The 13,495-nt window shown below is 33.2% G+C and overlaps 1 protein-coding gene across 3 annotated transcripts in view; it reads right to left on the bottom strand.

The window, feature by feature from the left end:
• Positions 1–1,070: 1,070 nt before the first annotated feature.
• The window catches only part of SEPTIN7 (septin 7), a gene marked incomplete at its 5' end in the record, with an annotated part of 108,872 nt that continues 96,447 nt past the window's right edge, over positions 1,071–13,495 (bottom strand). For all 3 annotated transcript variants that reach the window (XM_082693173.1, XM_082693175.1, XM_082693174.1), the window contains 3 exons: positions 1,071–2,172; positions 4,168–4,307; positions 7,997–8,132. In XM_082693173.1, coding sequence (XP_082549299.1) covers positions 2,133–2,172; positions 4,168–4,307; positions 7,997–8,132 — 316 coding nt within the window. In that variant the 3' untranslated portion in view covers positions 1,071–2,132. The remainder of the gene's footprint in view (positions 2,173–4,167; positions 4,308–7,996; positions 8,133–13,495) is intronic.

Genomic DNA, 13,495 nt, shown 5'->3' on the forward strand with positions numbered 1-13,495 from the left:
AAAATGACTTACAAACTTATCACAATATACAGAATTTTTAAATGGTAACTATGAGGACCTGTTTCTAGGAGTAATACTTCACTAGTTAGGCAGGTAGTCTATACAAAGCTTTTCATTTTGCATTCTTCAAATTCAATAGGTTGTCAATTCCCTAAAACCAAATCCTTCTGGTTACAGGTGTTAACCCAATCTTTCTTAACACAGGAACCAAAACAAATGGGGTGGGAAGAAGCCCTACATATTTTACCTATAGTTATTCTGGAACACCTGTCTTGGATGAACCAGCAACTTATTTTTAAAAATACCATGTTAACGTTCTCCAACAGCAGAAGGCATTTTAGGATTAACAAAACTTTTCCAAGACAACTTTTAACTAGTGATAGCCATCAAATAAGAATAAATGTTTACTGTGGTATTCCTAAATTGTGCTTTTAATGCCTCATGAGATCTACTTTAAATATAGCAACCCTGGGGTGAACTTATATGTAAAGTTAAAATTATATAATATGAATAATCTATGTTTTACATTTTGGATCTATGTATCTTTGAAAAGCATTAAGGATCTTTCAAGCATAGGGACTTGCTTAAATCCTTCAGCGTATGAAGCCACCAAAAATAAGAATTAGCACTTACTTCCTTCTGCTTGGATCATTAATTTTAAAATGTAACAAACATAGTGAAATTTTTTATGGTAATGAACTTGGTTGTATTAATTGTACTTAAAATGCCATAAAGCATTATGTTAAAATCTGTATCATCTGACCTAGTGAAATTATACCACTTTCTTTCCAGTTAAAAGTTTCAGTTTCCAGGGACATAAGAGTTTACCCAAAGTGAATGAATTGGGATTTTTCTCAGAGGAATAACATATTAATGAGATAGTAATGAGTAGAGATACTATATATCTCATAAATTAGAAAACCAATACATAATCATTCAAATGAAATAAACATGCAAGAGAAAAGATGAATTACAATTGTGGAGGAGGCAAATTCAAGTTGAAAAGTTTCTACCCAAATATATTCTAGTTTTGCGTATCAGCTGTAAAATATTTAAGAGCCCACACTCTATTACATCACAACATTGTTTATTATGTGAATTTTTTACAATACAAACAAAAAAAAATACAGAAATGCAATATATGAATACAGCTAAATGCAGAATGGTGACTTTTTTTCTTTTCAAGAGGCCATGATTCCCATTTCTAGTAAAATAAAGAGACGGCACATAGGTAGAAATAGGTTGGTCGTTAGCTTCACAATTTTGCCTAGAAATGATCTATAAATGCATTTTCCCCCCTGCTACTTACCATAAAGTGTAAAAAGGGAATTAAAGGAAAGTTTCCTTGTTGGTTTCTACCATATGAAAGATGCTATATTCTATTTTTAGCAGGGCCAATATATGGAAAATACCTAAATAAAATGTTATTAAAAAAATGAAGCAGTAATGAGATTCTGGCTAAAGAGGGCACTAAATGAGAATAACATATATTTAAAGAATCCAAAACAAACAAATAAACAAAAAAAGGTTGTTATAAAAAAGCTCTAGGTGCATTGTAAGCATATAGGATTTTTTTTTCCATGTGTATTTTTAAACAATGGAAGTGTCAAAAAATAGGGTCAACTGTGTTAGACTAAATTACATTATTGTATACGCTGTACTGAATGGAACCTTTGTATTATAATTATCATAGAGAAGCATAGTTTGCATCATATTATGGCAATTTATCCTCAATGAATACCTTCCAGAGTCCTTTTATTTTGGAATATCCTGTAAACAATCAAACCACCAGAACATGATTGTACAACAGTAAAATGTTTTCTTGCATTAAATTGAAGACATCTGTTTAATAAAAAAACAAAAAACAAAAACAAAACAAAAACAAAAACAAAAAAAAAGAAAGAAAATGTAGGAAAGGTACTTAGAGCTGTTAGTTTCTAAGTACACAACACCCTAGACAATTCAAGGCATCTTAATCTCCATCAAGAACAAAAAAATAATAATTTTTGTCATGCTGTTAAATCCATCATTAAGGATAAAACTGGTGCAAATTGGTCAAACGGATCCAACAAACACTGATGTCCAAGCTGGCATATTGGCAACTAATACGTAACTGGTGGTCAATAGAGGGTTTAAAAGATCTTCCCTTTCTTCTTGTTCTTTTCCAAGGTTCTAAATGGTTAAAGGAAAATAATCAAAATGAGTAGCCATGTTATAAACATTACAGACAATACATGATAGTATCAATGGCTAATCAAGCTACAACTGTGTTAGATTTTTCCAACACTACTTTTTATTTTTTATTTTTTTTAAAGATTTTATTTATTTATTTGACAGACAGAGATCACAAGTAGGCAGAGAGAGAGAGCAGGGAGCCCTATGCGGGGCTTGATCCCAGAACCCTGAGATCATGACCTGAGCCGAAGGCAGAGGCTTTAACCCACTGAGCCACCCAGCACCTCACAACACTACTTTTTTATTTAAAAAATTAAAAGGGGTGGTTGGATGGCTCAGTCAGTTAAGCGTCATTGGATTCTTGATTTCGGCTCAGGTCATGATCCTAAGGGTTGTGAGACTGATCTCCATGTCGGGCTCTGCACTGGCTGTGGAGCCTGCTTAAGATTCTCTCTCTCCCTCTGCCCTCCCCTCCCCTTGCTCTCTTTCTCAAAAGTAAATAAAGAAATAAAACTTAAAAAAATAAATAAAAATAAGGTTTAGAAGTGCATAATGAGGACAATGCAAATCTGTAATAGACAATCAAATATTTGACCAAATTTCAGGATAAACAGTAAAAATAGGACAAAACCCCATTTTTAATGCATGAGAACAATTCTTTCCAAATGAAATAGTGCAAATTGAAAAATATCAACTGACATCAAATACAGTATCCTTTTCTTTTACTGCCATTTGAATTTTGCATTATGTTTGCTTTTACCAATAGATTTTCCTCTTTGCAGGGGAAAAGTTAATAGAAGGACAATGTTACAAAACAAGTATTTAACCCTGAAAATATTTAGCAGTGAGGGCAAACTGTAGAATTCTTTTTTTTTTTTTTTTTTTTAAAGATTGTATTTATTTATTTGACAGACAGAGATGTAGGCAGAGAGGCAGGCACAGAGAGAGGAGGAAGCAGGCTCTCCGAGGAGCAGAGAGCCCAATGTGGGGCTCGATCCCAGGACCCTGAGATCATGACCTGAGCCGAAGGCAGAGGCTTTAACCCACTGAGCCACCCAGGCGCCCCTGGAGAATTCTTATAGGGACACAACTTTTCAGTTTTTAATGGGACTAACAAGAAAAAGAACATAACAAGAAAAAGAACAAGTCAAGGTACAAATATTACTGAGTTTTGTGTAAACTAAGAACAAGTAACTGATTAGCTGTATTTGGAATTAGATATCCAAAATTTTATCTTAAGAAATAACTTTTATCCTAAAGAAATACTTCAGTACAACTAGGGGGTAAAACATATCTCTACATGTGTAAAAGATCTTTGTAGCAGTGTTTTCTATGCTTGCCAATGATCACAACTATTTTGTCCAATACTTGAAGAAAGAAGATAAGAAATTGTTTATGGTAAGTCACTTAGGGAGAATGCTATGAAGATATGAAATCATAATTATGAAGCCTGTTATGTCATGGAAAATATTTGTAATGAAAAGAAATACTGTTAGAGTAGACAGATTGCATCCATCTATTAAAAATATTCATCCATGAAATTAACTGTGCTTGGGTGACAAAGGGTGAGGTCTTTACTTATTTATTTAGTATTTATTTATTTGAGAGAGAGCAAGTGCTCAGGAGCCAAGGGAGTCTAAAGCAGGACTCCATCCAGGATCATGACCTGAGCAGAAGGCAGGCATTTAACTGACTGAGCCCCCCAGGGACTCTGAGTAAGGTCTTTTAAAATAAACAAGACAGGGTGCCTGGGTGGCTCAGTGGGTTAAGCCTCTGCCTTCGGCTCAGATCATGATCTCAGGGTCCTGGGATCAAGCCCCGCATCGGGCTCTCTGCTCAGCAGGAAGCCTGCTTCTCCCCTCTCTCTGCCTGCCTCTCTGCCTACTTGTGATCTCTCTAATAAATAAATAAAATCTTTAAAAATAAATAAACAAGATAATAATTCCTTAAAACATTAATATACATATTTCTTAGGAATCTGATATGAATTACCTGGAAGAGTTCTGTTGTTCTAAAATACGTTGTTGGGCTTCCCAGTTTGCTTTCTCATCTTCAAACTGACGACGTTTTTCCTCTAATTCTTTGTGCTGTGCTTCCAAATTCTTTTTCATTTGCTCATGGCGCCTTTGGAGCTAAATCACAGCACAATATGTAAAATAAAGCTGTTTAAGATATCAGGAGCAGAAGTATGTTTCACCCAGGCTTTCTAATGTTAATAAGCACTGAGTTCTTATGCTATAAATTCAGAATACCACCTGGAAAGTGTTGTCTGGGATTTCTCTTTCTGTAGGACTTGCCACCCTAAAGGCCAGTGACCCAAGAGAGTAATTTTGGGAAATGGGGAAAAAAAAGTGCTACAAGTTTATAGTTGTGTTGAACTTTACAATGGACATATTCTATCTTATTTATCATCTCATCTTATTTTATCATCTCATCACTACCCATAAGCATGAAGAAACAAGACAAGGAAAACATCACTGTCCTCACTGTACAGGTGAACAAAGAGTCGCAGAGTGTAAGTCACTTGCCCAAGATCACTAGCCAGAATATTGGAAGAAACAGGACTGAACCAGTCTCCTCATTCCAAGTTCAGAAAGCTGAGACAAGTGGAAAGAAAGCAGGTCCATAAGGACTTAAAGGGCTTCAAGATCACAGTAATCCTCCCCAATTCCTATAAAGCAGTGGTTTCTCAAATGTTAGTCTTCATACAAATCACCAAAAGTGCTTGCTCAAAATACAAATTACTGGACCTCACCCAGACATTCTGAATTAGAATCTTTGAGTGTTAAGACTAGAAATCTGCATTTTCAACACACCCCAGTGATTCCAGTGCACGTATTTTTCCTACATTGAGAATTAATGCTGTAAAGAATGCTGCCTTAGAAGTAGAAACACTCATGCAAAGTAACCGCAGAAACAAAGAGCTTATCTAATGTTTCCTTAAATAATTTCATTTAGGCACTAGTCAACCTGTTTCTGAAGAAAATAGTTACACCAATAAAAAAAAAATTAGGTTGAATCTAAATACACTTAATACCTGAAAACTATTCAACCTTCAGATGTCCAGGAATCATATTCTATTAATGATCATATTACATCAGTGAGTTAACATCCTAAATTTGGATGATAGTAAAATTCTGCATATATAATTTGTTTTCTCAATTATTTTGTAAACTACGAAGAGTGACTTCATAATTATTCTTACTGCAAAAAGTTCATGCAATTCCTACAAAACCATCTAAGATAAATGCAAACAAACATGAGTCAAATTTGAGATACCATCTTCCTGATTATAGCAAACAAATTGCTAAGAAAATATAAAAATAGGAACACAGGAAAATGCCTCTAGTTATCAAAAAAAAAAATGCAAGGGAATCATAAACATGTGATTCACAACAGTTACTTCAGAGAAGGAGGGAGAGAACTACTATAGGGGAGAGTTACAAAGGTTAGAATGTTAAAATGAACTAATGAGGTCTTATTTTTTAAGCTGGGTAGTTAAGTTCACAGGTATTCATCATTCCTTATCTGTGTATTTCTGTTACATAGAAGTATCTTTTGTGTTAACTACATGTAGGCAAAAAGTATAGGTTACAAGCCCTCTCAAAGGACTGTCAGGGGTTAGATGTCTTAACAAAATTCTGACTTTTTCAGATTTTAGAAAGGCATTATTACTTAGAAAAGTATATAAACTATATTTATAAAACACCTCCTGGGCTACCTAGGATAGCACTTATCTTAGTATCAAACACCTTACTATTTTTTGCAGTAAATTTTATAATATTCACATCACGTGGAATAAAACAATTAGTTCTATGTCTGGTTTTGCAGTTTTCAGAGCTTATTAAGATTTAGGATTTGAAACTGTGGATACATGACTGTGGACTTATCTAGTGATTAAGAGCAAACTTAAAGACTTAATGGGTTCAACTTACAACAATATGCAGCACTGACGTAGTTATTTTATCCTTCCTCTTATGTATACAAAGGGAGATGGACAATAGTACCTACCTCATAGGGTTATGGTGTGGATTTAATGACACAATACATTAAGAATGCTTACTACTGTGCCTGATGCACTGTGCTGATGGATATTAACAGCTGTGCCCTAAAGAAACATTTCTAACACTAATGAACTAGAGAAAAAACTGTATTACACAAGGTTAAATAGGTCTCTTCACCTATATATTTATATACTTATGTGGCTTACAGTATTAGGGGAAACTTGGCAGTTCTCTTTACAGATTCTTCGAATGCTAAGAAAGATTTCATCCTTCAAAGAGTAAAGTTTCTCAAAACTGTTATCACCACTCACAAAAATCATAAAACTCTTGAAGGATTTTTCAGCTAGTTTCACAATTATTTGTTTATAACATTTACTCTTAGGAGCAGTTTCTAAAATATGTCTATGGCAAATGTAAATTCAACTACTTTTAGATTTTCAATGAAATCTAAGTGTAGAGGTAATACAGACTCTCGATTATTCCTGTTTTTATTCCCCTCTATTACAGATTTTCCGGATTATTCACTCGTTAGTGAAAGGGCAAAAACTCAAATGGACAGAATCAATAAAAGGCTGATAAGTAAAAAGACTAAACTTAATCTCTAAAATGTCATCTTATTAATAACAGATGCTAGAGATCCTATTCCTGCAATGCTTTACAGTCTCAAACCAGAAGGAAGTATTCCTTATCTTTGCTGCATTAAGTTTATGACAAATTTAACAACAGTCAAAGTGGCTGTCTATTTCTTTTTTTTTTTCAAAGTAAGAGATCAAAGGTAAAGCCTAGTAATTTGAGAGTAATCTAATGTGGAATATAAACATTTCCTCCAAATTACTCAATATTTTACTCACTCCATGCATTCTATTTAGTGGATTAAAATACTTCTGGTTATTTAGTCAAAGAGGGTTTCAGCATTTTATGCAATAATTACAAAAGCAATGAGATCAACCATAAGAACATAAACAAAATAGACCTAAATCCCCTTTTAATATACTTAGATACAAATATTATTAACGGAGCCACATATGAACACAAGGATCTCACTGAATTTTAACATTAAAGGTCATTTAAAAAATATTTCATATTAATATCTATCAAGCCAACTATTACTCAATTCTCATGTTATTGTTTTTTTCCTCCATCTTTCACTTCTTGAAGGAAGTGTGAGGAAATGTCTTCCAGGTCTTTTTAATTTATAGAAACTAAATGTATGACTCAACATCCAAGGTAGTAGTAGATAAGCTTGCTGCGATGCTTTGTCACTACTCTACCAATGTGCTAACGATGGCAATTACTCTGACACTATATTACAAATATGCCCAACTCATTTACAATATCACCTTCCTTCTATTTTCTCCTCTTTGGCGGTCTATAATTTATCCTGGCAAGCCCTTAGTTCAGTTAAGGTTCTTTCTTTCATTTTCTCATTCATATGCAAATAACTCTGATTTATTATTATAATTCTCCTACAAGCTTTTATTCTTACAACCACCCAAAACCCTTGATCTTTACTCTTTTTACCTTGAATACAGGAAATAGTTTTAATTTCATTTCTCATAATTTGCTCATTAAAACTGATAATTCATCATAAGTATTCTATTATATCTTCCTAACATTATTTATGGCCACTTACATATTGAAGTATATATTATTATAAACAAAGTGTTTCCTTTTATTTCTCCATCTTATTACGTTAGGGCATTATATTAAATTTGGGAAAATATGTGTAGAAAAGTTTCATTATCTATACTAATAAAGATATTATTATTTTAAAAAGAAATAATGTGTCTGCAAAATGAAAATGTTAGGCTGATTACCTCAGCTTCTGAATCCTTCAGTTTTTGAACTTTTTCTTTGACCTTCATCTCAAACACCTGCTCCATCTCCATCTCCATCTTCTTCATCTTAGCTACATGCTCCCTTCTTTCTTCTTCCATTTGTGCAAGAGGGCTCCTGTTGTGAACATTAAGGATAAACATCAGAAGTCAAAATACTAATTCAATACAAAACTCTGAAACAGATGAAAACAAATAATATGCTGAATTCCACTACTAAATTCTGGTGTTTGAGAATAATTTTTCAATTATTCTAACACCATCTTAAATGACACATAACACAGATTTGAAGTTTTATATATAAATGCATTAAAAATTCTTTAGAAGCTTTACAATTTACAGATACTTATAATCTAGAACTTCCTTCCATAAAGTTTTATATTTAAACCTGGATCTCTAACAAATAATTATTATGAAAATAGATATTAAAAAAAAAAAACAGACTATTGGGGTGCCTGGGTGGCTCAGTGGGTTAAAGCCTCAGCTTTCAACTCAGGCCATGATCCCAGGGTCCTGGGATAGAGTCCCGCATCCAGCTCTCTGCTCAGCAGGGAGCCTGCTTCACTTTCTCTCTCTCTGCCTGCCTCTCTGCCTACCTGTGATCTCTGTCTGTCAAATAAATAAATAAAATCTTAAAAAAAAAAAACAAAAAACAAACAAGGGGTGCCTGGGTGGCTCAGTTGGTTCGACGACTGCCTTCGGCTCAGGTCATGATCCTGGCGTTCCAGGATCGAGTCCCACATTGGGCTCCCAGCTCCATGGGGAGTCTGCTTCTCTCTCTGACTTTCTCCTCGCTCATGCTCTCTCTCACTGTCTCTCTCTCAAATAAATAAATAAAATCTTAAAAAAAAAAAACTGTTAGCAGAATGTTTCTCTTAACCTAGTGTGTATCAAATCTAGAGATGACATAAAATAAACTTTAGAAGGAAAATGGAAAGGAACCATTCCCAAATTATACTCACAAAATGGAAAATGAGAAGAAAATCATTTAATTTTGTACTTTAAACAAAATTTTAATATGAAAAAAAGAACCAAGCTAATGAAGTTAATACATGTAGACTATTTTTAGCTCTATAAATTTCTAAGTGTTATAATCTCTTTTGTAACAACTACTGACATTACAATTATAAGTTAATTAACACTAATTCAAACTTATTTTTATTTTTTATTTTATTTTTTCAGTGTTCCAAGATTCATTATCAAACTTATTTTAGTAACTGAATCACCATGTTGGAAATACTACCTACCAATCAATCCCTAGAAAGTTTTTCATTTAGGTATGCAGAATTTCCAGGCCATTTACGGTAATTTCACTGCTCATGAAATTCATTCCATGTAACTCAAATATTTCATTGTCCTTTTTGTTTTATTTAAAAAATATTTGGTGATAAAACACACACAGATGATATATAAGAGAGAGAATCAGAAGCAAATAAATATGATAATTATTTCTGAAATGCCGGAAAACAGACATAAACATAGTTAAATGAAGTATTTCACTCTACTGACATTAAAGTCCACAGGCTCAAATCTCTGCACAATTTTTTTTTTTTTTTTTAAATTTTATTTATTTGACAGAGAGAGACACAGCAAGAGAGGGAACAAAAGCAGGGGGAGTGGGAGAGGGAGAAGCAGGCTTCCCGCTTAGTAGGGAGCCCAATGTGGGGCTCCATCCCAGGACCTGGGGATCATGACCTCAGCTGAAGGCAGACACTTAACAACAGAGACACCCAGGTGCCCTGAAATCTCTACACAATTTTGATCAAAATTTTCATGTTGGAAAATATTGCAAACGAGTATTATCTTAAGGCTAGTATACTTAAAGAGACAAAAATAAATGCCAAAATATCAGTAACTCACTATGGTCCCACGGAGGAAAGAAACCTGTGCTCCCTGAGGATCTTTGAAAACGATTCAACACATAAGACAACTTAAAAGAGACATGCCTTCTTCTGACTTTGTTGATAAACATGTTTATTTTGCCTTCACATCAACAGGCTTTGACCACTGATGGGAGCACTGAATTGCACATTTTAAATTGGTGAATTTTATCTCAGTAAAGTTAAATCATGGCTTACAAACAAAAACAAAATCAGGCCTTGGATTTCACCTATAACTTCTAAGGTTAGTCACTTTAATCCTGAGGTGACATACTTTGATTATGGTAGACCTCTCTCCTAATGAGGCTGAGTATTCTTTTTTTCTTTATTGTAGCTAAGTATTTTTACAGCACTCTTCTTCTGTATCAAGGAGGAGGACTAGAGAGCCAGATGGGATATATTAAATAAGAGCAACAGGACAGAACATTGGCTACTGATTTTTCTTAGCAAAAAGGGAGGACAAAGACATGAAGTATGCTGTGATCAAGATCTGTTTTTGCAATTAGTGTAAATTTGAATAAAATGTTAACTAAAGGATATTTCTTCACCAAAAGTAAACTTACAAACCTGCAGTATATTTTAACAATTAAGCAATTAATCAGAGGTTCTGAAAATGAAACTAAACCAACTATTAACTTAAAAACCTACATTCAAAAAGTGAGGTCAACTAAAATAAACTTTTAAATATAAATATCATTATTTTATTAAAAGTTCGGGGCCTTCCTGATAACATAGTTCTCATCTTCATGGCAGATGTTTTTAATATAGGGGCTGCTGATCTCTTTGGCAGAACTCTGAATGAATCCCCTGAAATGACATACCCAATCTGTGTGTCCATGCAAGCATTTTTCTGGTGAGAAGGTCCAAAGCTTTTGTTAGACTTTGAGTCTTTTATAAACCTCACTTCTCCCACCCCTCAAAACATTTTAAACTCTAGAAAAGAAATAATCTAATAACTATTTTTTCAGTTGACAGTGTTAATTGAGTAGTTTAAGCAAGAGAGATTATCCAATAATATTGTTGCAATTTGAAAACACAGCTCGAAACTGTAAATATATTAAATAAAAGAGAATTTCAGAGTGATCTTAAAATTTTATATTCTTATTTATAATACTCTATAAAATATTTATTTAATTTTATCCTTGGAAGGAGAAGGCAAATCATTTAAATATAAAGAATTTATCATATAATTTGCACATGAAAAGGGTACCAACTAATCCAAAGTAAACACTGTCATCTTGATTTTTATTTAAAGAACTCCAAGAAAATAGAAGACTCCAGACAATAGGCTATGTTTTAAAATTTGCTTTTAAAGTCAAAATTTAAATATTAAAAATCTCTACATCATAAACCTGCCTAAGTCTTTGGGAAACAAAGACTTACATGCCTTCAACTGTGTCATATCTAAGAAAACAAAAAAGAGAGACTTAGAACACTTACAGTAAACCACACTAAAAGAAACAATTAAAGGCAAATTCAGAGATTTCACAATTGAGTAATTAAGGTCTGTGCCCTAAAATATTAAGTTTATGGCAAAATTCATTAAAGCTAATTAATTTCTTTCCCAAAATTCTATTAGTAATTACTATACCAAATCATTATGAAAATAAAATGCTGTGCAATTATCTTCTGACAGCCTGCTCAGATTTCTAGACCTATTTAAATATGTGTACTTTCAAAAAAAATTTTGCAGAATTTCATATCGAGATACTTTAAGTTGTTCAGCCTTGCCAAAATATTTGACTCCTGACCAAACGAAATGATATTCCAGTATTTAAAAAAGATAGTCATATATATATGCCTAAATGGATTTTTTAAAGCCTCTCACTAGTAAACATCTTTCAAATCCCTTTAATTTTTAAATTAGCCCCTCATTTCTAGTCATCTTTATTAAAGTGTTATTTAAAAAACTGGAATACAAATTTATGCTTATAATGTGGAAAACACAAAGATGGGTCATTTTTTTCATCACATTAAACATTTTTTTCCAAATAAAACTTTTTACTAGACAGCTGCAAAAAGCATTTAATACTATAGCCTAACTGCTTTTTAATGGAAACTTCTTTACACACATAGATAGGCTAAAGCTTATAAACTTAAACTTCTCTAAGAAATTTAAAGCAACTCTGCCAAAGAAATGAAAAGGCCAGGTAAGAATAAAAAGAAACAAAAAGGTATAACATAACCTGCATATCTCGCCTAAATCCACAAAGATTTAACTTAACTCCTTCGGGATCACTTTAAAGGGTTATAGTTCCTGAAACTCACCAGATGACTCACCCTTTCATGTGACAAATAGCAAAATCATAACAAGGACCACACAAGGCTGACCTAGAAAGGTTCTAACAGCGGTTGTGTTATACAACCCACATTTTGAGTATAACAGAAGACAACCACATTTCACTTAGATTATGTGTGGTCTTTCCTGAAGAACAAACACATTCACATATTTTTTCTCCAATGGTTAGTAAGGCCACTATGTACACAGACATGTAGCAACTTTCATACAAAAATTTTCAAAGGAATTTCACTTAGATTTCAAAAAGCAATAAAAATTTCCAAAATTTTGGGAAAAAATACCAACACTTCATTTTGCCAAGTGAAAGCATTAGAGCCAAACATAAAACAATACTCATTATATTTTCATGAAAGGACATTTTAACAAACAGTAAAAGATACAACTGAATAAATATAATTTTTTGAAAAAACTTCGGAAAATTTCAGAAAATTGTCTTTATTTCTCTTTCAATGAAAACTGTATTGTACCAAAAGAGTGCAGAGAATCAGCTTTTGGAAACCTGTATTTTCAGTCATTTCTAGGAATCTGTTATCCACAAAAGTTTCCCCAAGCTTACAGATGGAGAAAACTATACAAAACAGAAAACATATGGGAAAGGGTATGCCCAACTTGGAACAAGATACCAACTGTCATAACTGGTGCCAATGATAGACAGCAGTTCATAAAAGAGTCGTCAATCAAATGTGATTTTAAGTAAAAAAATACAAAAGAAGACCAAGGAAGGAAGAACTTGAAGAAGCACGTTTATCAAAACCAACACTAAATAAATAAATAAATAAATAAATAAATAAATAATAGTAGGTTAACCTTCTCCTTATTGGAGGGTCACCTTCCTTTAAGAGATCTCTACCATCTGGATATTGCTAATTCTTCTTCCTTTTCCTTTACAACCCCTTGTTGAATCTTCTTTGATCTGGAACTTCACCTCCCTTTCTTCACTTTCAATTGCCTACCACCCTCCATACTCTCTAGTCAGGGATGAACAAGATATACACTCCCTGAAGATTTAACAAGTATTTAAATTGGTGACTTGATATTTTCTTTGCCAGATACAGACAATACCTGAATAGCTGCTAGAAAAATGCCATCTTCCAGATTTGGCCTTGAGGCAAATTAGTATTTGATGAGATATGCTCAGCTACTTTCCAGATTTTTACCAAATCTACGCCTTGGTTTCTTTCCAGCCTTACTGAGATATAACTGACATATAATATTGTATAAATTTAAGATGTACAATGTGATGTCTAAATCTTGTTTTAGTGTCCTTCTACAATAAAATCATTCTAGGACCACTAACCTAAC

The sequence above is a fragment of the Mustela nivalis genome, assembly GCF_964662115.1.
Source record: "Mustela nivalis genome assembly, chromosome: 12".
NCBI classification, from domain to species: Eukaryota; Metazoa; Chordata; class Mammalia; order Carnivora; family Mustelidae; genus Mustela; species Mustela nivalis.